The 23,316-nt window shown below is 42.5% G+C and overlaps 1 protein-coding gene across 2 annotated transcripts in view; it reads left to right on the top strand.

Moving 5' to 3' along the window:
• The window catches only part of LOC148913428 (TNF receptor-associated factor 4-like), a 28,366-nt gene extending 5,601 nt beyond the window's left edge, over positions 1-22,765 (top strand). The window contains exons 2-6 of one of the 2 annotated variants that reach the window (XM_089029671.1): positions 658-893; positions 1,886-2,186; positions 2,592-2,847; positions 4,952-5,217; positions 19,711-22,765. In XM_089029671.1, coding sequence (XP_088885797.1) covers positions 658-893; positions 1,886-2,186; positions 2,592-2,847; positions 4,952-5,217; positions 19,711-19,894 — 1,243 coding nt within the window. In that variant the 3' untranslated portion in view covers positions 19,895-22,765. Of the gene's footprint in view, positions 1-657; positions 894-1,885; positions 2,187-2,591; positions 2,848-4,951; positions 5,218-18,851; positions 19,403-19,710 lie in introns of those variants that run through there. The other variant, XM_089029680.1, reaches the window with a different exon arrangement.
• Positions 22,766-23,316: the final 551 nt, after the last annotated feature.

The following is a 23,316-nucleotide window of genomic DNA, read 5'->3' as shown; positions in this document are numbered from 1 at the left end:
TCATTTATAATTTATTATTATTATTATTATTATTATTATCATCATTATTATTATAGCAGTTTATTACGTAAATATGCCTACCACCACCACCACCACAACCACCACCGCTACCGCCACCGCCACCGCCACCGCCACCGCCACCGCCACCGCCACCGCCACCGCTGCTGCTGCTGCTGCTGCTGCTGCTATTATTATTGTTATTATTATTATATATAGTTCTTTTTCTCTTTTTTTTAATTTTATTTATTAATTTGTTGCAAATATATTTAGATATTGTATATATAGATTTTGATTACATTCTTTGGCTAGGATCCTACGATAATGCATTATTAAAGCTACTGATTGTTATTAATATTATTATTATTATTATTATTTTATTATCATTATTATTATCATCATCATCATTTTTATTTTTATTGTAATCATTATTATTATCATCATCATCATCATCATCATCATCATCGTCATTATTAAGTGGGTAAGTGGGTAAGTGGATAGGTGGGTTGGCTTGGCTTGTTTGGTGGATTGGTAGAATGATTAGATGTTAGTCTAACTGTCTGCTGACGGTTTGACGCTTGAACTAGTAGCATGCGCGTGCAGTAAACCTATGACAAAAAAGGTAAAACTACTTTGTTTTCTTTGCCTTAATCCTCCAAGCCATGAAGTATTTGAAGATCCTGTGAGCTGTAAAGATGGCCACACATTCTGCAAAGATTGCATAACAACATGGCTAAAGACGAACAAGAAATGCCCACTGGATAACGGGTCACTTGAAGAAAAGCAGCTTGTTCGTTTATTAACGGTCAGGGGAATCATAGATAATCTTGATGTGTACTGCCATCCCCAAGATGGTGTGGCTAACGTAGATGAATCACATACAGCAAGCACTGAAGGTATGCTGAAAAGTAGTTAATTAAAGTAAAAGATCTTGATTTGCTCCAGAGGGATAATTATAGAGTGTCATATGCATAAGTTACACTTCATTGTAAAATTGACGTCAGGTAACCTGTGAAAAGGGCAAATCTAATTGAGGTTTGTCGAAATATCTAGTCGTTTGCTTCTAATTTTTGAAACTCGGTTCCAGACCCCCAAATCTTACCCCGCAGCAAAATAGGCAAATGTTCCAGCAAAGTTCAATTTCTTATGTCGTTATGCCTTTCTGACAATGAACACTCGAATTTCAATCATTTGTTTATTATGCGCTATCTAGAAATGGTAAAATATTTGTGAAATTTAATTTTTTTAAAACAAGTCCCGTCATTTTGACCTTGAAGTTTTGTGGTTCATATGAAGGAATGGAATGTATGGAGTTCGACAGGTCATGGCGTTTGCGGAGTAGAAATTTTGTTCTTTGTCAATCACGAAATGACTAATGAACACTCGGTTTATAAAATACTGGGATGTATTGAACATTTTGGTTGGAAATTCAACTTCTTTGGCGCAAAAAAAAGTCTCCCGTCATTTTGCAACCTTGCAAGCACTCTTCTTCGTTTACAACAGATAGTCAGGATCTTGTTTACGTCTTCGTTTGTTCGCTTGTTAGTTTGTCGTGTGGTTCTGGTAAATGAAGAGAAATGAAATACCGACGCTGGAAACATAGTCGATAAGAAAACCCTGCTTTTCTGGGTATTACAAGTACGCATATAGGCGCGATTCTTTTGGTTTACTTGAAGGTTTTTGTGGAGTTATTCTTCTAAATATGAGGGAAAAACCCTTGTCGCCTTATTGATTTACATAACTATAATTTGATGTTTCGACGGACAATCACTACAAAAATCCGAGGAAATGTGAGAATCGATTGACTATGATTGGTAAAATTATTTTTGAATAAAGCGATATATTACAAACTGAATTTGCTTAATTCCTTCATTTTCTCTATGCACAGCTGGGGACTTTAAAGTAGGATGTGATTGGATTGGCAAACTACAAAATCTTTTGCAACACAGAAAGACTTGTCCGTTCCTGGAGGTGCAATGTCCACACGGATGCAACGAAAAGATGCAGAGAAGAAATATGGAAGACCATGAAACGATATGCGAGCAGAAGTTGATTGATTGCAGCGAATGTGGTCTTAATTTACCACGAAAAGATCTTGAGAAGCACAAGTCAAATGAATGCTTACAGGCCCTCGTTTCATGTCCTAACGAATGTAGGAACAGTGAGGAGCTTATCAAAAAGATAAAAAGGTAAAACCATGAAATAACGAAATAACTAACATGGTAGTAAATGACGCTATAATGCAAGTATCCTATTCTTAGAGGGGGTAATTACTATCGACCCCGTGCCATCCTATTTCCATGTTCTGGTGTTAACATCTATAGTAAAAATATAGTGTTCAGTTATTGATACAGAGGCGGCGCAGCAGCTTCAAAAGGGGAGGGGGGTGCCCTCTCCATCTATATATCTAAATGACAGATGGGCGTACTAGAGCTTCCCCGGTTGCGCCGCCTATGAGATATAAAAGTTCTATTTGTAAACAAATATTTCATTTAACACATATAATTTACGATAACAATAATAACATCTAAATAATAACGCAAAATAACAAGATATAGCCAGATTAACTTACTGACTTATTCTTTTTTGTACAGGATTGATTTAGCTGATCACCTGTCAAACTTCTGTCCAAAGGGTCTGGTCGACTGTGCATATAAAGAGCAAGGATGTGAAGTGAAGGTTGAGCGCCAAGATGTTGAGAAACACGTACAAGAAAACATGGCAGGACACATGATGTTACTTGCTAAGGAATGCTCGTCGCTAAGGAAACAGAATCAGTCACTTGTTCGTAAGAATGAACAGCTGAGTAAAGAGTTATTCCACGTTAAGGCAAGAGAAATGTCATTTGAGGTACGTAGAGATCAGCTGAAAACTATTCTGGGAAATATATTCATGTCTGATTAAACGAATAATATTTAGATGCGTGTAAGTGATGTATATGAAGGGGTTCTGAGCTCTGAGATGGATAGGCTTGATTTCCCAGCCGTGGTGGTTCTGTTTGCGTACGCCCGCGATCGTCGCCCAACTCATTCACAAACCTATCTCGAAAATTTGTGACTTTCCGTATTTAGTCATATCCAACTCGTGGTCTATAATCAATGCTGCGTTCTGAGTGGAGGAGCTGCTGCTAGGCTACAAGTTATATCCTACTAGTAGCGAAAAGTGCCGGCTTTGAAAACCTAAACATTTAATTCAAAACTTGTTTGCATCTATATATTTGACTGACTAATTGGATTTGTGGACTAAAACAACATTAGTCCTCTCGCCCTCGATTATTCGGTACGTAGAAAAATCCGCCAACAACAACAAAATCTGTCAGATTTATCTTACAGACTTGAATGAAGATATTTACTCGAATAACCGCCTCCCTCGACTAAGCGCCCCCTTTAGACAAAACAAATTAATAAGCGCCTCCCCCGAATTAGCGCCTCCCCCTAATAAGCGCCTCCCCCAATAAGCGCCTCCCCCCAATAAGCGCCTCCCCCCAATAAGCGCCTCCCCCGAATTAGCGCCTCCCCCGAATAAACGCCTCCCCCGAATAAGCGCCTTCCCCGAATTAGCGCCTCCCCCCAATAAGCGCCTCCCCCGAATTAGCGCCTCCCCCCAATAAGCGCCTCCCCCAATAAGCGCCTCCCCCAATAAGCGCCTCCCCCCAATAAGCGCCTCCCCCCAATAAGCGCCTCCCCCCAATAAGCGCCTCCCCCCAATAAGCGCCTCCCCCGAATTAGCGCCTCCCCCGAATAAACGCCTCCCCCGAATAAGCGCCTCCCCCGAATTAGCGCCTCCCCCCAATAAGCGCCTCCCCCGAATTAGCGCCTCCCCCCAATAAGCGCCTCCCCCAATAAGCGCCTCCCCCCAATAAGCGCCTCCCCCAAATAAACGCCTCCCCCCAATAAGCGCCCCGTTTTAGACGTGAAAAATTTAATAAGCGCCGCGGGGCGCTTATTCGAGTAAATACGGTAAGTTGAATAGCATTTCTAGTCTTATCATACAGACTAAAATGGAGACAAGTCGAAAAACATTTTTGAACGAATTTTCGTGGAATATCTGCCTATTAATCTAACATGTAACTACATCGTCTCGATCAGTGCACGGCATTGTAAATAGTGGTATTGTTGTTCGCGGGCTGATGGCGGTGCGTAAACCATGGCAAATTAACCTCCATAGTAAATCCTATTTTTACAATAACAGATTTTACCACGAACTGTTAATTTATCGCGTGACGATTGGTTATTTTTTTATCATCTGCAAAAGGACAGATCAATAAGCTGACGTCAACGAGCGCGCGCTCTTTTCGTTGGTCTTTTGATCACTAAAGAAAAGTCGAAAAAATGCGCGCTAGTGATTTTTTTTTTGGTAGAAAACAACTCGAGGTACCTTTTCTATGGAGTGTACTCTTATCGAACAAGGAATGGCGTTAGTATATGATCCAGTCATTGCAGTGAAACCGCTACTCGCTGCGCTTGTGGTTTGAGTTTGGGTCGAGTTTGAATTACATGCAGACGTCATTCCATGTTCGATAAGAGTACAAACCATAAAAAAGGAACCTCTATTTGCTAAGCGTATTCTCGCAATCTGATGGCTGACATGCCTCTTATGATCAATAAGTGGACAGATGACGGATTGCTCGCTCGAAACGTTTTTCTTTTAAACTTTTTCCTTGTTTTTAGATGTTTCAGTTTATTTTATTGTTTAAGAAAAACAAATCGCTTATAGATTTTCATTGTCTGTCCTCTTATTGAACAAAGATGACGTCGCTGCAATCGTGGTTCCACTTGAGTTTTGAACATTTTGAAAACGTCACTCTATGATCAATAAGAAAACAGTCAATGAACTCTATGAACGATTTGTTAAAAAGAGTCGAGTCAAGCGGAATCAGATCATTAAGGGAATCTAATGGTTAATTTGAATAATATAGTCATTTTGAATGCTTTGTTTTTTATTGCTTCCTAAGAAACGTCTTGAGCAAATTAAAGCTGAAATTCCCGATACCTACACTTGGACCATACATGATCTCAAACTCCAGGTCAAGAAACGGAATCTGCATTACTTCAGAAGTCCTACGTTCTGGTTGTGCGGTTGCTGTTGGTATTTGCAGATATATCCTAATGGAGAAAGAGATAATCGAGGATACTTGGCAATATATCTACATGTCGAAGTTCCAACCCATGACTATAGTATGGTAGTGCTAGACAATGATGAAATATCTGTATTTTTCAGGTGGGTAGTCGTATATATGCATTATTACAACGATTTCAAACCACTCATTTAGCCGTGCTCTCTGGTTTAAAGTGTTTACCCTCATGCACGGAATACGACCTGTCTCGCATGATAAAAATGACTGTAAAACGTTTTTTTTTTTTTCAATTTGCCCTATTATTAGTAATACCGCATACACTATCCTCCTGCACAGCCGCTGTGAGGCGCTTCAGGTTCCCGTAATTCCCCCACTAGCGTCTGAATCAACTCGAACAACATTCCTTTCTACTTCGATTTCTATTAGCCAATCAAATTGCTAGGTGATATGTAAATCTGGATAAGAAGCGGCTTTTTGTAGCATTTTAAGATAAAATTCAGCGATAAAACTTTACTAAAAAACCTAATATAACCTGACGTTACGATGTTAACAGAACGTCATTATCAAGTGTTAAAGCTAAGAAAACGTTGACTTATATACATGAATAATAATGAGTATAAAAAGGTGTGAAAACGAAAAACTATGATAACATGACGAACAAAGAAAGAAAAATAAAAAAACACTAATAAAATACTTTAGCCCGAATAGAGTCACTTTGCACATTTAAACTGGGTTTCAGTAAATAACATTTCATTAACTAAACAGTCCCATTTTGACGAGCATTTCTTTAAAATGTTAAAATGCACTTGACTTATTAAGGAAAAGTTTCAATGTTTTTCTTTTAAATGTTTACATTTAAAATATATAAAAATATAAAAATATATGTAAATATATAAATATATGTAAATATATAAATATATGTAAATATATAAATATATGTAATATATATGTAAATCTTATATATGTAAATCTTTTTCAAACTGATATTTATATATTAGCAGTAAAAAAATATCGTCAGCAATCCAAAAATAGCCTCTAGTTTTGAGGTCTTATCCATGTGGGAGACAGAATACATAGAATACATGAATTTTTCACCATGCTACGGGCCTGCATATACAACTGCAGACTGTCCGGCCTCTACTCATTCTTTGTTTTCAACCTCACTTAGTCACATAGACGTTTGTATGCCACGAGTTCATTGATCAAATTTACTTTCTCTTTTAAGCCTGAAAAACTAGTGATTTTCCTGAATCGGTGGGAAGATTCACAAAAGCCTCTTTCTTTTCTGGAATTTGGAATTGTGGTATCTATGGCCTTTTTTATGGCTTACTTTTCTATCATACAGCAGCAGTAAGGGGGACTCGCGGTCAATGTCAAAGATTTACGGGTTTTACAGGCGGTTTAAGGAAGGCGCCGGCAGCGGGAATAAGCCGCGCGATAAGTCCTTACTGCTGCTAGTTGTCGAACCGCAAACGGAGGTTAAAATATCCTTTACATATAGATGGACACCATCACAAGCATTCGAAATAAAACTGTGCGCCGACTGCGAACTCAGGTGTTGGATCGCCTGGATGCGGACTTTGCCTTCACAACATTTATGGAGGGAGATACGGACGAGACGATGACAGAAGAAAGGGCTGAAAGAATAATTAACTTAATACCCGAAGGTAACTACCGGTTGGAGCTAACGTTCATAAAGTATTTAGACGGCGAGTGGATGATAGAAAAGGGGCGCAATCCTATCAGGGCGTCTGGTAAGAAGGACCTGTTTGTCTTAAACGAAAACACACGCCCGGGAGCATTGGTAGGAATAGACATGCTGTTCTACGAGGTTGCTTACCCGGTTACCGTAGTCATTTACGGTGCGTACGAGATAAAGACGCCAGACGTTAAGAAGTTGAAACCGATGCGACACCCCGGTAACTGCGTAGGGAAGTTAGTAAGAGAGTTCTTTGAAGACTCCTCTCGGGGCGGTAAACTGACTTTAAAGAGAAGAGAAGCCATCAGGAAATGGGAAAAAGATACTAATAGGACCGGAGGGTCGATAGACAACATCAAGAAGTTAGAAACGGCGCTGGAGAGGCGAATCCATGTGAAAGATATTACCGACGGCTTCATTTACTCCGGGACGCATAAGTACGGCGGCCGTGGTGCGCCTATCGTAATTTACCAACACAACGGGCATGCGTGGCGAGAACTTAGATTCCCACGAAAAAAAGAAACCAAGGTCTACAAGGAGTCGCCACTTGCAGATTTAATCCACGAGAACTCCGTTTGGCTAATGGATTCAGAAGGAAGTCAGTTTATGACGCAAGACGGTACTCTTTACCGCCCCGAAGTTGAACACCAGCGCATCCAAAGCGCGTGCGAGACCTTAGGAGAAGACTTCTCAGACGAAGTGCTTAGCTCCCGTAGTTTGGACTTTCTGGCTGCCAAGAAAAGAAACGGCTGGAAACCCACGCCGGCAGAGTTCAAAGACGTAGCCAAAGCATGCGTAGAACACGGCCACGGAGGCCTATGGAACATGGAGTACGACGAAGACGAATACGTGTCGCTGGATATGAAACATTGCTATCCTGCCAGTTTCAAAGGCCTCGGCGATTGTAAGGAATATTACGACCGTTACGGACATCCAGACTCCCAATTCTTCCGCGTTTCGTTAGACGGTCACTACGACGCCCCAGCAACTGGATTCGTACGATTAACGTCTTGGAAGTTGGCTAAAGACTTACATCCCATAATTTACGCGTGGTACGGGAAGCATCTACAAGAGAAAGAATGGATACCCGTACCTCTATTGAAGTTCTTTGAAGAGCGCCAGCTTTTAAAATACACGGCGCATGAAGCCATACTTTGTCATAGCGCCTTTACACAATGGCTCCCAGAGCACAACCCCACAGCGCGAATTGTTATAGGTAAATTCACACAGGGCGCTAAAGAAGGAGAAAAACATATGCAGCGACGCCTGATAACAGACGAAGGAGAGTTAAGCTTCCTTATTAAGCGCGCCCATGAACAAGGAACAATGGTGTCTGTGGAGAAATGGGACTACTTCATAGAAGGTCAGAAAGAACAGAAATGGAATGCATTGTGTTACTACCAAGACCATCGACCGCAATATTACCACCTGCGTGCGAGTATGTTAGCATATGCGCATATTAACCTTCTCGCGATGCTGCTGCGGTTCGACAAAGAGGACATCCCGCGCGTAGCCACGGATTCCCTATACGTGAAACCGCACGTCTTAGAAAAGATGCAAGAATTCTACACCGACGATGAATTAGCAGAAAGTGGCCAATGGCGCGTCAAAGACGAAGAAATAAAAGCCTGGAGAGAACGCGTAGAATATCACGGAGAAAATACTTGGGGCGTCGTAATGCCCACAATGAGGCCCATGCCAACCGTAAAGGACCCCATTTCCTACCAACGCTTCTCTTACCTTTACGGTACGGGAGGCAGCGGTAAGACTACGCGTGTGTTAGAACTCTTTCCGGCCTTAAAGGTGCTAACGCCAACGCATCGTTTGGAAAGAGAACTCTGCGAAATGGGCCACGACGCGCAGACCTACCACAGCTTCTTTCGTTGGAATGGCCAAAAGTGGGTACCAGAAGCCATCCACGACATACCTCCGGTGATACTTTGGGATGAGATTTGCACCGTACCTTTGGAAATCCTCAAAGAATTCGTAGACTTCCTCCGCGGGAAATGTCAAGTAATATTCGCCGGAGATCCATGCCAGCCTCCTCCAATAGCCGGAGAGATGCCCCACGAATGGCTAAAGGGGTTCGTAGACCATGCGGAGGAAATTAACACCGACTACCGCAGCAAGGATCAAGTAAGAAACCTGAAAGCGGAATTAAGGGGCCTTAGTGACGCCGAGCAATGCAAGACGCTGCGCAAACGCGTACGAGCGAAGAAATACGAAGACTTCCTTTACACGTGGCATCCAAAGGATCTGGTGCTGAGCAGCAAACGCGCAGCACAGTCTCGCATACAAAAGGATTTGCTAAATATACACCGAGAGCGCTTCCCTACGCATCCCGTACCTGTTTGTTATAAACCCCACGACACCCGCATGCAAAAAAGAGACGTCTGGGTACCTGGTACCGACATCCAACTGCAGAACGCAGTAACGCATGATAAAGCCTGGGTACCCATAGAAAAGGTGGAAAGAATTACCTCCCATCCAGACTGGCGCTTGGGTTATTGCATGACAGTCCATAGTGCGCAGGGGCTTACCATAAAAGAAACCTTATGGATCATAGACCAGCGGCTGTGTTGGAGCAACCTTATCTACACCGCCGTAAGTCGTGTGGAGTATGCCAAACAGTTAAAAAGAGCCTGGGGTCCGCAATTGCGCTACGATAAGACCCCAGAAGACGTAGCCAAAGAGAACATTGCTAAGAAACTCCTTCGCTACAAGCGGCACGACGAAGAAAAAAATATGACGTTCGACCTATGCGTGGACGACGTCTATAAGAAAGGGGCAAGGTGTGCCAAATGTAACATACCTCTACTATGGAGGTTTGACCCGAATGACGATCAACAGTTCTCCGTGGATCGTATCAACAACAAGCGCGGCCATTGCAGAGGCAACGTAAGACTGACATGCCTAGAGTGTAATCGGGCGCGTGGAGCAGCACTACTCTGAGTCTTTGGGGACTATGAGCAGCTCTTCCATGACAAATCCACGACTCGGGCCATTTAGGTAATACAACACGGGTTGCCCTTCCTTGGTGACGGACTTTGAAATCTCATAGGTTTCCAAAGACCAGTTAGGATCCGTGGCTCTCTTGCTGCCACCTTCGAGTTCCCCCGGCTGATAGAGGTATCTGACCACTATGTCGCGGGGTAGCTTTTTTTCCTTCAGTCCGACCGCCCTCGAACTTCTGACGTAGGACTTGTGTTCCACGTGTTTCTTTTTTATGGCATCCTTGGGTTTCATTCCCGTAGCCCTGGCCGCCTCGTTGTTCAAAGCCGCGACGACCTGGGGGAGCCTCTGGGTCCATTCCCTGTTGCGTTTGGAGGGATCTTCCAGCTCTTTCCAATACTGGTACCCAAAGAGACGCTCGGCCAGGGTCTTATTGAATCTTTCGACAATGCTTTGACCCCTGTGGTACTCTGCCTCGGCTCTCCTAATTTTAGTGTCGTGGTCTTTCAGGGTTTTGGTAACCACGCCCATAAACTCTGTCCCCGCATCCACTTGCAGCAGCTTAGGCCATTTCAAGACGCGCTTATAAATCCTACCTAGGGCTTCTGCGACTTCCCCAGAATCCTTGCTGGTTATGGGTTCGGCGTCCTTGTATCTGCTTGCGATATCGACTACGGTCAAAGCGTATCTATAGGTCTTTTTTCTCACCTTGTCGTGCGGCAAGAAAAGCAAATCCGCCTGATGAACTTCATTGGGGGTATTTACGGTAAAGCTGGGCCTGGGAATGTACTTGGGCACGGGAAGATAAACCTGCCAGAGGGTTTGTTTTCTTAGCCAGTTCTTAGCCGTTTCATCTGATACCCTGGCCGCGGTCGCGAGTTTCTTGATGGCCGACGCTCCTTTCCAATAGCCTTCAGGCCCATAGTAAATCCTCTTGAGTTTGTCCTCTACGCGGCCCATTATATGAATTCCAAAACAAGATTGATCTTTCGCCCGTTGAAATCCGCCGTCTTTCCGTCCACCTTAATGGCGATGTTTATGCTTTCTACCAAATTAGACAAGTCATAGCTCAAAGAAATGGGAGTGTATTCTTCTGGGTCAAATGGATTACCTTTGGGCAGAAACTTGGACATAAGAGAAGACTTTTCTCCATTGTTGTAACTATGGACCAAGTCGCAATAGACTTCGTAAGAGGATGCGACTTTCCATTTCACAGGTATGGCTGTGTCGGTAATTGTCTTGCCCGAGGCACATAATAAAGATCCCAATGGGTCAGACTTTCCAAAAGTTACTGAATAGTTTGGCATATTATGTTTGAAGGTCATTTCGTGCGGCAATCCTGTGGTGAGCGTATAACCGTGTTTTGCTAATTCCTTAGCAAGGGTGATTGGTGTGTAATGTCCATCGGGCAGCAATACGCCTTGATAATTGCCGCCGCCTTTATGCTCAGTGACCAAGGCATTGACTAAATTATACCAAGAATTGTACAAAGAGCAACTAACCAGCCGAACCTTATGGGCTTTAATGGGGGGATTCAAATAAGTGGTAAAGTTATTCTTGTCGCTTTCCAAAAAGACGATCATATATTTCAGGAAACACAGTTTCCTTCGTTAGAGCAGATACGCCAAAGCTACGCCTCCGGCCAGCCCTGCGACTCCTACGAAGACCAACTCATTGTCTTTTTGTTTCTTAGAAGGCTGATAGTAATTCTTAAACTGAGGCCTTTTTAACCCCGTTAATGCCGCGGGGTGTGCTTGCGCATAGAGCTTAAAGGCGTAGTCTGTATTTTCGAAGTTCTTATCCGCCTGCATTTTGTCTTGGTAATTCTTATCCAACCAATCCCTGTAAGCTTGTCTTTTTTCATTCCAAGCTGCCACGTCTCGCTGATATTTCTCCAGCGCTAAATCATGCCTTTCCCTTTCGGCGGCCAAATCTCCGCTGCGATCACCTCTAACTAATCTATCTAAATACTGACCACCATAATTAGCTCCAGTGAATGCTAAAGCTGCAATAACTCCACCTGCGACCACGCTAGCCATTATATATTAGAAAATCACAGGGATTTTCGCGAGTTATGTCGTTGGCAGGTACTTTTCCTTCCGTAGGTAATCCTTTACCATGATAGCCCCGCCTACTGGCGCGTTAGGAGTTGCTATAGCAGCAGGCAGCCTTTACTTACAATGGCGGGCTACGAAGCCAAAAGTAGAACCACCAACATATCACGCGCCCGTGCACGCACCTGTGGAACCGGCTGTTAGAAAAAGTAAGATCCCTGAAATGGAGTAATAACCTTCTTGCTTTGTAATATAATGTCAACCGCGTTATTGAAAACTGTTGAAGAAGCAGCTATCATTACTTCTATTGTTGCGGGTATTGGTTGGGTAGGTAAGAAAGTGCTCAAAGAAGACTTTACTGAAGACCCAAGCAAGAGCTTCGCTAATTTTGCTAAGATGACCGCTGCCGTAGGCGGGGCTATCATGGTAAAGGATTACCTACGGAAGGAAAAGTACCTGCCAACGACATAACTCGCGAAAATCCCTGTGATTTTCTAATATATAATGGCTAGCGTGGTCGCAGGTGGAGTTATTGCAGCTTTAGCATTCACTGGAGCTAATTATGGTGGTCAGTATTTAGATAGATTAGTTAGAGGTGATCGCAGCGGAGATTTGGCCGCCGAAAGGAAAAGGCATGATTTAGCGCTGGAGAAATATCAGCGAGACGTGGCAGCTTGGAATGAAAAAAGACAAGCTTACAGGGATTGGTTGGATAAGAATTACCAAGACAAAATGCAGGCGGATAAGAACTTCGAAAATACAGACTACGCCTTTAAGCTCTATGCGCAAGCACACCCCGCGGCATTAACGGGGTTAAAAAGGCCTCAGTTTAAGAATTACTATCAGCCTTCTAAGAAACAAAAAGACAATGAGTTGGTCTTCGTAGGAGTCGCAGGGCTGGCCGGAGGCGTAGCTTTGGCGTATCTGCTCTAACGAAGGAAACTGTGTTTCCTGAAATATATGATCGTCTTTTTGGAAAGCGACAAGAATAACTTTACCACTTATTTGAATCCCCCCATTAAAGCCCATAAGGTTCGGCTGGTTAGTTGCTCTTTGTACAATTCTTGGTATAATTTAGTCAATGCCTTGGTCACTGAGCATAAAGGCGGCGGCAATTATCAAGGCGTATTGCTGCCCGATGGACATTACACACCAATCACCCTTGCTAAGGAATTAGCAAAACACGGTTATACGCTCACCACAGGATTGCCGCACGAAATGACCTTCAAACATAATATGCCAAACTATTCAGTAACTTTTGGAAAGTCTGACCCATTGGGATCTTTATTATGTGCCTCGGGCAAGACAATTACCGACACAGCCATACCTGTGAAATGGAAAGTCGCATCCTCTTACGAAGTCTATTGCGACTTGGTCCATAGTTACAACAATGGAGAAAAGTCTTCTCTTATGTCCAAGTTTCTGCCCAAAGGTAATCCATTTGACCCAGAAGAATACACTCCCATTTCTTTGAGCTATGACTTGTCTAATTTGGTAGAAAGCATAAACATCGCCATTAAGGTGGACGGAAAGACGGCGGATTTCAACGGGCGAAAGATCAATCTTGTTTTGGAATTCATATAATGGGCCGCGTAGAGGACAAACTCAAGAGGATTTACTATGGGCCTGAAGGCTATTGGAAAGGAGCGTCGGCCATCAAGAAACTCGCGACCGCGGCCAGGGTATCAGATGAAACGGCTAAGAACTGGCTAAGAAAACAAACCCTCTGGCAGGTTTATCTTCCCGTGCCCAAGTACATTCCCAGGCCCAGCTTTACCGTAAATACCCCCAATGAAGTTCATCAGGCGGATTTGCTTTTCTTGCCGCACGACAAGGTGAGAAAAAAGACCTATAGATACGCTTTGACCGTAGTCGATATCGCAAGCAGATACAAGGACGCCGAACCCATAACCAGCAAGGATTCTGGGGAAGTCGCAGAAGCCCTAGGTAGGATTTATAAGCGCGTCTTGAAATGGCCTAAGCTGCTGCAAGTGGATGCGGGGACAGAGTTTATGGGCGTGGTTACCAAAACCCTGAAAGACCACGACACTAAAATTAGGAGAGCCGAGGCAGAGTACCACAGGGGTCAAAGCATTGTCGAAAGATTCAATAAGACCCTGGCCGAGCGTCTCTTTGGGTACCAGTATTGGAAAGAGCTGGAAGATCCCTCCAAACGCAACAGGGAATGGACCCAGAGGCTCCCCCAGGTCGTCGCGGCTTTGAACAACGAGGCGGCCAGGGCTACGGGAATGAAACCCAAGGATGCCATAAAAAAGAAACACGTGGAACACAAGTCCTACGTCAGAAGTTCGAGGGCGGTCGGACTGAAGGAAAAAAAGCTACCCCGCGACATAGTGGTCAGATACCTCTATCAGCCGGGGGAACTCGAAGGTGGCAGCAAGAGAGCCACGGATCCTAACTGGTCTTTGGAAACCTATGAGATTTCAAAGTCCGTCACCAAGGAAGGGCAACCCGTGTTGTATTACCTAAATGGCCCGAGTCGTGGATTTGTCATGGAAGAGCTGCTCATAGTCCCCAAAGACTCAGAGTAGTGCTGCTCCACGCGCCCGATTACACTCTAGGCATGTCAGTCTTACGTTGCCTCTGCAATGGCCGCGCTTGTTGTTGATACGATCCACGGAGAACTGTTGATCGTCATTCGGGTCAAACCTCCATAGTAGAGGTATGTTACATTTGGCACACCTTGCCCCTTTCTTATAGACGTCGTCCACGCATAGGTCGAACGTCATATTTTTTTCTTCGTCGTGCCGCTTGTAGCGAAGGAGTTTCTTAGCAATGTTCTCTTTGGCTACGTCTTCTGGGGTCTTATCGTAGCGCAATTGCGGACCCCAGGCTCTTTTTAACTGTTTGGCATACTCCACACGACTTACGGCGGTGTAGATAAGGTTGCTCCAACACAGCCGCTGGTCTATGATCCATAAGGTTTCTTTTATGGTAAGCCCCTGCGCACTATGGACTGTCATGCAATAACCCAAGCGCCAGTCTGGATGGGAGGTAATTCTTTCCACCTTTTCTATGGGTACCCAGGCTTTATCATGCGTTACTGCGTTCTGCAGTTGGATGTCGGTACCAGGTACCCAGACGTCTCTTTTTTGCATGCGGGTGTCGTGGGGTTTATAACAAACAGGTACGGGATGCGTAGGGAAGCGCTCTCGGTGTATATTTAGCAAATCCTTTTGTATGCGAGACTGTGCTGCGCGTTTGCTGCTCAGCACCAGATCCTTTGGATGCCACGTGTAAAGGAAGTCTTCGTATTTCTTCGCTCGTACGCGTTTGCGCAGCGTCTTGCATTGCTCGGCGTCACTAAGGCCCCTTAATTCCGCTTTCAGGTTTCTTACTTGATCCTTGCTGCGGTAGTCGGTGTTAATTTCCTCCGCATGGTCTACGAACCCCTTTAGCCATTCGTGGGGCATCTCTCCGGCTATTGGAGGAGGCTGGCATGGATCTCCGGCGAATATTACTTGACATTTCCCGCGGAGGAAGTCTACGAATTCTTTGAGGATTTCCAAAGGTACGGTGCAAATCTCATCCCAAAGTATCACCGGAGGTATGTCGTGGATGGCTTCTGGTACCCACTTTTGGCCATTCCAACGAAAGAAGCTGTGGTAGGTCTGCGCGTCGTGGCCCATTTCGCAGAGTTCTCTTTCCAAACGATGCGTTGGCGTTAGCACCTTTAAGGCCGGAAAGAGTTCTAACACACGCGTAGTCTTACCGCTGCCTCCCGTACCGTAAAGGTAAGAGAAGCGTTGGTAGGAAATGGGGTCCTTTACGGTTGGCATGGGCCTCATTGTGGGCATTACGACGCCCCAAGTATTTTCTCCGTGATATTCTACGCGTTCTCTCCAGGCTTTTATTTCTTCGTCTTTGACGCGCCATTGGCCACTTTCTGCTAATTCATCGTCGGTGTAGAATTCTTGCATCTTTTCTAAGACGTGCGGTTTCACGTATAGGGAATCCGTGGCTACGCGCGGGATGTCCTCTTTGTCGAACCGCAGCAGCATCGCGAGAAGGTTAATATGCGCATATGCTAACATACTCGCACGCAGGTGGTAATATTGCGGTCGATGGTCTTGGTAGTAACACAATGCATTCCATTTCTGTTCTTTCTGACCTTCTATGAAGTAGTCCCATTTCTCCACAGACACCATTGTTCCTTGTTCATGGGCGCGCTTAATAAGGAAGCTTAACTCTCCTTCGTCTGTTATCAGGCGTCGCTGCATATGTTTTTCTCCTTCTTTAGCGCCCTGTGTGAATTTACCTATAACAATTCGCGCTGTGGGGTTGTGCTCTGGGAGCCATTGTGTAAAGGCGCTATGACAAAGTATGGCTTCATGCGCCGTGTATTTTAAAAGCTGGCGCTCTTCAAAGAACTTCAATAGAGGTACGGGTATCCATTCTTTCTCTTGTAGATGCTTCCCGTACCACGCGTAAATTATGGGATGTAAGTCTTTAGCCAACTTCCAAGACGTTAATCGTACGAATCCAGTTGCTGGGGCGTCGTAGTGACCGTCTAACGAAACGCGGAAGAATTGGGAGTCTGGATGTCCGTAACGGTCGTAATATTCCTTACAATCGCCGAGGCCTTTGAAACTGGCAGGATAGCAATGTTTCATATCCAGCGACACGTATTCGTCTTCGTCGTACTCCATGTTCCATAGGCCTCCGTGGCCGTGTTCTACGCATGCTTTGGCTACGTCTTTGAACTCTGCCGGCGTGGGTTTCCAGCCGTTTCTTTTCTTGGCAGCCAGAAAGTCCAAACTACGGGAGCTAAGCACTTCGTCTGAGAAGTCTTCTCCTAAGGTCTCGCACGCGCTTTGGATGCGCTGGTGTTCAACTTCGGGGCGGTAAAGAGTACCGTCTTGCGTCATAAACTGACTTCCTTCTGAATCCATTAGCCAAACGGAGTTCTCGTGGATTAAATCTGCAAGTGGCGACTCCTTGTAGACCTTGGTTTCTTTTTTTCGTGGGAATCTAAGTTCTCGCCACGCATGCCCGTTGTGTTGGTAAATTACGATAGGCGCACCACGGCCGCCGTACTTATGCGTCCCGGAGTAAATGAAGCCGTCGGTAATATCTTTCACATGGATTCGCCTCTCCAGCGCCGTTTCTAACTTCTTGATGTTGTCTATCGACCCTCCGGTCCTATTAGTATCTTTTTCCCATTTCCTGATGGCTTCTCTTCTCTTTAAAGTCAGTTTACCGCCCCGAGAGGAGTCTTCAAAGAACTCTCTTACTAACTTCCCTACGCAGTTACCGGGATGTCGCATCGGTTTCAACTTCTTAACGTCTGGCGTCTTTATCTCGTACGCACCGTAAATGACTACGGTAACCGGGTAAGCAACCTCGTAGAACAGCATGTCTATTCCTACCAATGCTCCCGGGCGTGTGTTTTCGTTTAAGACAAACAGGTCCTTCTTACCAGACGCCCTGATAGGATTGCGCCCCTTTTCTATCATCCACTCGCCGTCTAAATACTTTATGAACGTTAGCTCCAACCGGTAGTTACCTTCGGGTATTAAGTTAATTATTCTTTCAGCCCTTTCTTCTGTCATCGTCTCGTCCGTATCTCCCTCCATAAATGTTGTGAAGGCAAAGTCCGCATCCAGGCGATCCAACACCTGAGTTCGCAGTCGGCGCACAGTTTTATTTCGAATGCTTGTGATGGTGTCCATCTATATGTAAAGGATATTTTAACCTCCGTTTGCGGTTCGACAACTAGCAGCAGTAAGGACTTATCGCGCGGCTTATTCCCGCTGCCGGCGCCTTCCTTAAACCGCCTGTAAAACCCGTAAATCTTTGACATTGACCGCGAGTCCCCCTTACTGCTGCTCATACTCATCCATACATGTCGAAGTCAAACACGGCCAAGGCCAAGGTCGCACCCACAAGCTTTTGTGGGGCTATCTCTGATTGGTTAAATTCGTAGAAAGGAACGTTGTTCAAGTTGGAGCAGACGCTAGTGGGGGAATGAAGGAAGCCGGAAGCGCCTCACAGCGGCTGCGCAGGAGGCTAGCATATACAGGAAGTAACAAAAGCGCAATCGGCCGTTGTTTTACGAACTTCATCTAGTGAACATAGAAATTTAATTGAATGATTGAATACCTGATTAACAATGATTGACGCAGTGTTTTAAGTTTCAAGTTCCAGTAGTATTATATTTAGCCTGATAGTGCTGTTAGTTAGTTGCTAACCAGTACTCTGTCACGTAAACAGCTAACCAGGACCAGTTATATATATTTTTTCGAAGAATAGATTTTGTACCTGGCTTTAACGGAATGAATCATGTACGAATCAGTTTAAGGGTGTTTCATATGTCGAATTATCAGCCGTATTTGATTATAAGATTGGTGGCGATTGGTGACGTATATAAAGATTAATCTGCAATTAAAATGTAATTACCAGGGCCCGGTTGTACGTACGAAGGGTGGACAGCGCTATCCAGCGGATAAATCCGGGGCTTATCCAGTGAATAAGTCGATGATGTTATGCAATTAATTTATCCCTCGGATAGCGCTATCCACCCTTCGTACAACCGGGCCCTGACATACAATTTGATCCATAAACTCCTTGTTCTTCAAGTAAATCTGGGGATTTGAAATTTATTTCCAATTTAATTAAGTTTTGCTATGGTGAATGGGTTGCCGTCGGTTTTACAGTTGATATATCCTTGAAGTGTTCACAAGGCTCACTTTGTCATTCAGGATAAGGTGGTCCTCAAAATACACTGTATGCCAAATGGCCGTAAAACATATATGTATGTCTAAGGGGGATCATACGTTTACATTATAGACGGGACAATGATATTAAATCATTTTATAAAATAAATTAAATAGTACGCACGCTGTGATTGGTTGATAGCCATGTTTGCATGAGGGTATGTAAACACAGTTGTGACGTCACAACTTTCGTGTTTTCCCGGTACAAGTTCAAAAATTAAAAATTTACAGTTTCTTTCGAGGAAAAAAACGCCCCCAAAAATGTATTTTGAAGACAAAGTTCCAAATTTTGACTTGTGTCAGGGCCACAGGCATAACCCTATGGTCTCATGCAGGTCTTTCTGATCGTAATATCATGACAATCTCTCGTTGGTCACCGCAAAGAGAATTCCCTCAGGAGCTACAACACACGTCCTCCGTCAGGACAGCTGCGGTTGTTCAGCGACGTGCTTTCTCATGATTTAAATGCACCGCCCGATAAGGAATACAAGTATTTCAAGGAAACAGTCAGCAGCTTCAAACTTTTTCCAGCGATAGCTCTTCAGCTCCACAAAATATCTTCTCGAGGCAAGACGAAACAATCAACTTCGCTGCCATGTTTTCTGGCTGTCAAATTGAGCAAAACCACGTTTCTTTCAACCGAGAATTCCATTCACAGTGACACTTGTTATCCACTTTTGACCACTTTCGTAAAGATAATCAATTCTGAAATCTTTTATTAAGATTTCTATTCAATCTTTGGACATTTCTTTGTATTTGTTTTAAAGTTTTAGAATGATAAATGTTTAAAATAGCTAGCGATTCTTTCTCGCTTCACATTTGCCTCCTTGGCGTTTATTACACGAAATTTGATTGGCTAACGATCGAAGTTCGTGATTTATGGAGAATTTGTATTTTGATATGAGAATCAAATTCAAATAAAGATTTATTTTCTTGCAAGTGGTAATGTTTTCCCTTAGTATTTATTTTATAAAAGCAATAGAAAACTTTTTTCTCTGTGTTTACATAGCCTGATAGCAACACTCGGGGGGTTGGAAGAATTCTCGACAGTTATGCAAACCCTCGACTACGTCTCGGGTTTGTATAACTGTCTCGAATTCTCCCAACCTCCCCTCGTGTTGCTATCAGGCTATGTAAACACGGAAAAAGTTTTCTATTGCTTAAATACAACATTGTCTTCTTATCTTTTCTCAGAGTGACACTGCGTAACCACGATTCTTATTATCCTGATAAATCTCGTGATGCAACTTGCCTCTTTCGAAAGAATGATAGATTTGGATGGCCCATGTTTATTGAAACAGAGGAAGTTTATTCTTCAGGCTATTGTGACTTTGAAAATAATAGCATTACCATCCAATGTAAAATACAGCTAGTATAGATAAACCACAATAGGTTCCATGTTACACAGATGATGTACTTTCTACAGCCTACTGTAACAGTACCAATGGTAGTCTAACCATCCAATGTACAATACAGATAGATAAACCACAATAGGTTCCATGTTACACAGATGATGTACTTTCTACAGCCTACTGTAACAGTACCAATGGTAGTCTAACCATCTAATGTACAATACAGATAGATAAACCACAATAGGTTCCATGTTACACAGATCGATATTGTACTTTCTAAAGCCTACTGTAACAATACCAATCCTAGCATAACCATAAAATGTACAATTCGCTATCTCTATCGCTATTGCTATTGCTATCGCTGTCACTGTCACTGTCACTGTCACTGTCACTGCACTGTCACTGTCACTGTCACTGTCATTTGGCATTTTTCAGGAGAAAGAAGAGTGATAGACGAAATAGTTATGTTATTACGAACAAGAGAGCTTTCCTGAATGGCTTTTTATACTCACATATGCCGTATGAGCGAATAATCTCTAACACTTACGCCAAAACATTTCTAAATGCCTTTGCAGCATAACATATTAGATGCTTTTTTGAATAGCTTCAGTTTCGGTTCATTAGCGAAGTTTGCACCAATAGCGCAGCGCACTGATTCTAAAAATAGCTTAAAGATTCAGACAAACATTGCATTCTGTTTAACCGCTACGATGATTATACGAACCGATTTTATTATTTTTACTTAAAGTTACAATAATAACCCATGTAAACTAAGATCAACTGCGATCGGCTGTGAAATTATCTGCTGAAAGTAAACTTGTAAGTTTGTTTGTCCGAATTTCGCCTTTGTCTTCGTTTTTATGACGTCACGACTGTGCTGCGCTATTATACACCATTCTTTAATAGTCATATTAGTCACTGCTTATATATACGCATATATATTCAAATCCAACCTTTTTGTAAACATGTATACGTATAGGTGGATATCTTTCCTGATATTGTTTTCACAAAGCCCTAGTGATATACAACTCGAAAAAAGCTATCAGGGATGGTATCCCATAAATGTAGATATACTTTTGATATCAGTACTTGTATATATGCATAAAAGGGTCAAAGTTTATGCAATAGTTTATGCAATCTCGCTAAATTGTTTTAGGGATTCGGTATATATATGCAAGGTTTGTCACTTTTGACAATTGTAGCGCATTAAACAGGTTCAGAATTCATGTGAGATGAATAAATTATCTTTGTGATTGACGTTTAACCACTAAAATGTTGCGCATGTAATGCTCACTAGCTTCAGATAATGTTTTTCTGGTGGAAAATGTAAATTGATGAAAACAAAATTCTCCAACCGTAACTAGTTTTAGAAAAGCCGAAGATTTAATTTAAGGTAATTCCCTCAGTGTTTTGCACTGCGCATTTTTCTTCGCATGCAACTAAAAGCATGGAACTAACGAAGTTTAGGCATTTTTCTTTCGGAAACTAAATAAGAAAAATATTCAAAACCAATTTTCACTTTTTACTCATTTTTGAGTAGCGAAATTGCGATTTTCATCTGACTCGCCCCAGTCTCCACTCGGAAAAGGGTCAGTTTTCGACTATTTTGAGATGTTCAAGATAAATCAAAAACGAGAATGGTGAATCCTATTTTTTATTTCAGATTTTTGATAAATGCGAAGCTCGTCATTATATATCAAAATATAAAGGAAAGATTATTGGATAGATTTTGAAATATTTTGATGGGAATAGTTGACATGTGCAATTTTTGGATGTTTGTAGAGGCGAACATACCTGCATTTTTCTCTGATAGTCCAAGAATCATAGCCATCAAATGGCTTTGATGGATTTAATAGCATAGGTTATCTAGTAAACTTTGAATTATAAGTACGTTTTGTTATATGAAAGTACTTTAAACTATAAATAAAAGTCCCTTGACTACAGCTTCCGGTTGCTACCGCGTTTCACTCAGAAACCCATAAATTGACATATTTGGAGAGCATCTAGCGAAAAAACGAGATGGTGACCCCATCTTTTTAATGCAGTCTTTCAAAAGTTTACGTTTTAATTTTACTGAAAAGCTTTTTCTTTTTATTGGTTTTTTTTTCTTTTTTCTTTGCAGTAGTCAGTTAAAATAAAAATCAGAGTTTTGACTTTAAAAAGTCTTCAGTGGAATGAGATATAATATTTCAAACACGCGAGAGAGTTCTTCCTCCGATTTCCAAACACCGAAAAGTGAGTTGAAAAAACGAGGCGCAGCCAACTGACTTTGAGGTGTTTGGAAATCAAAGGAAGAACTCTATCTCTCAAGTGTTTCAAACTACTTCTCAAACTCATGAATATTTCTTGGAGAAAATCAAAGAAAAGGTTTACGAAATTTAATGCAAATTAAGAACACATTTCCAAACCACCGTCACAGTAGTAATTTGCTTTGTTTTCTCCTCATCCTCATTAAATATTCATGAGTATGAGAAATAAAGAGGAGAGAGAGAGAGAGAGAGAGAGAGAGAGAGAGAGAGAGAAGGCCCCTGGAAATGGAAAAGTGTATTAAACTCAAGATAACTATATCCGTAAAACGTTTTAAACACAAGTACCCTTCGAGGGAGAACTATCAATAAACCAACAAATTAACATTCTAGTCTGCATAGGCCCCTTGGATTGACCCACACAATAGGTTCGCGAAAATAAGATGGCGGCACCCACGCGTCGCTATCAATGAACATTACATTTGAAAGGTTTCCGTTTCATGGTGACTGATGAAGTCTGTTTATCAGCCCGATCTTTAAAAACCCATGAAAGAAAAGGCACGTGTAATAATTACTGATAACTGGTTTTGAAGAGTACTTAGATAGACTTGCTAGCTCCCAGATGATTTTCTGTCCAAACCGGAAGGAAAGTCTGAATCATACTTCTAATCAGGCGACATTTTAGTATCAAGGAACTATTATTAGTTAAGGGTTTTGCATGGACAGGCGAAAAAATTGTATTTAAGCTCTATTTTAAAAGAAAAACAATAACAGAGACAGGAACTGTTGTTGAATGAAGAAAATGAAAACAAAATACATTGATAGAAAAAGAAAGAGTAAAGAAAAGGGAATGATAGAAACAAAGGGAAGGAAAAGGGTTTGAAAAGTGAACTGAAATGGGAAAGAAATTTAAAAGGTAAATGAAAAAACGAAATTGAAATAGAGAGTTGGGATAGAAAAGGAATCAGGGAGGGATAAATAGGGGGACTAAAGTAAAGAAAAAATAACGAGATAGAAATGATAAAAAGAAAAAGAGAAAAAGAATGAGATTAGTAGAAAGGGAAATTGAGAAGAAATGAGAAGAAACAAAACAAAGGTTGAAAAACGAAAAAGGAAGGAAGGTCTGACAGTAAACTCATAGATAGAGAAAAAGGCTTACACCGGGGCCATAGCATAGCATTATCATACATTCAGTTCTATGA

Source organism: Actinia tenebrosa, unplaced genomic scaffold, assembly GCF_029948245.1.
Source record: "Actinia tenebrosa isolate PJP-AT-01 unplaced genomic scaffold, QUT_ActTen_1.0 PGA_scaffold0__85_contigs__length_37466705, whole genome shotgun sequence".
Lineage (NCBI taxonomy): Eukaryota > Metazoa > Cnidaria > Anthozoa > Actiniaria > Actiniidae > Actinia > Actinia tenebrosa.
The sequence above is the reverse complement of the archived record's forward strand: the minus strand, read 5'-3'. Positions and strand labels throughout refer to the sequence as shown.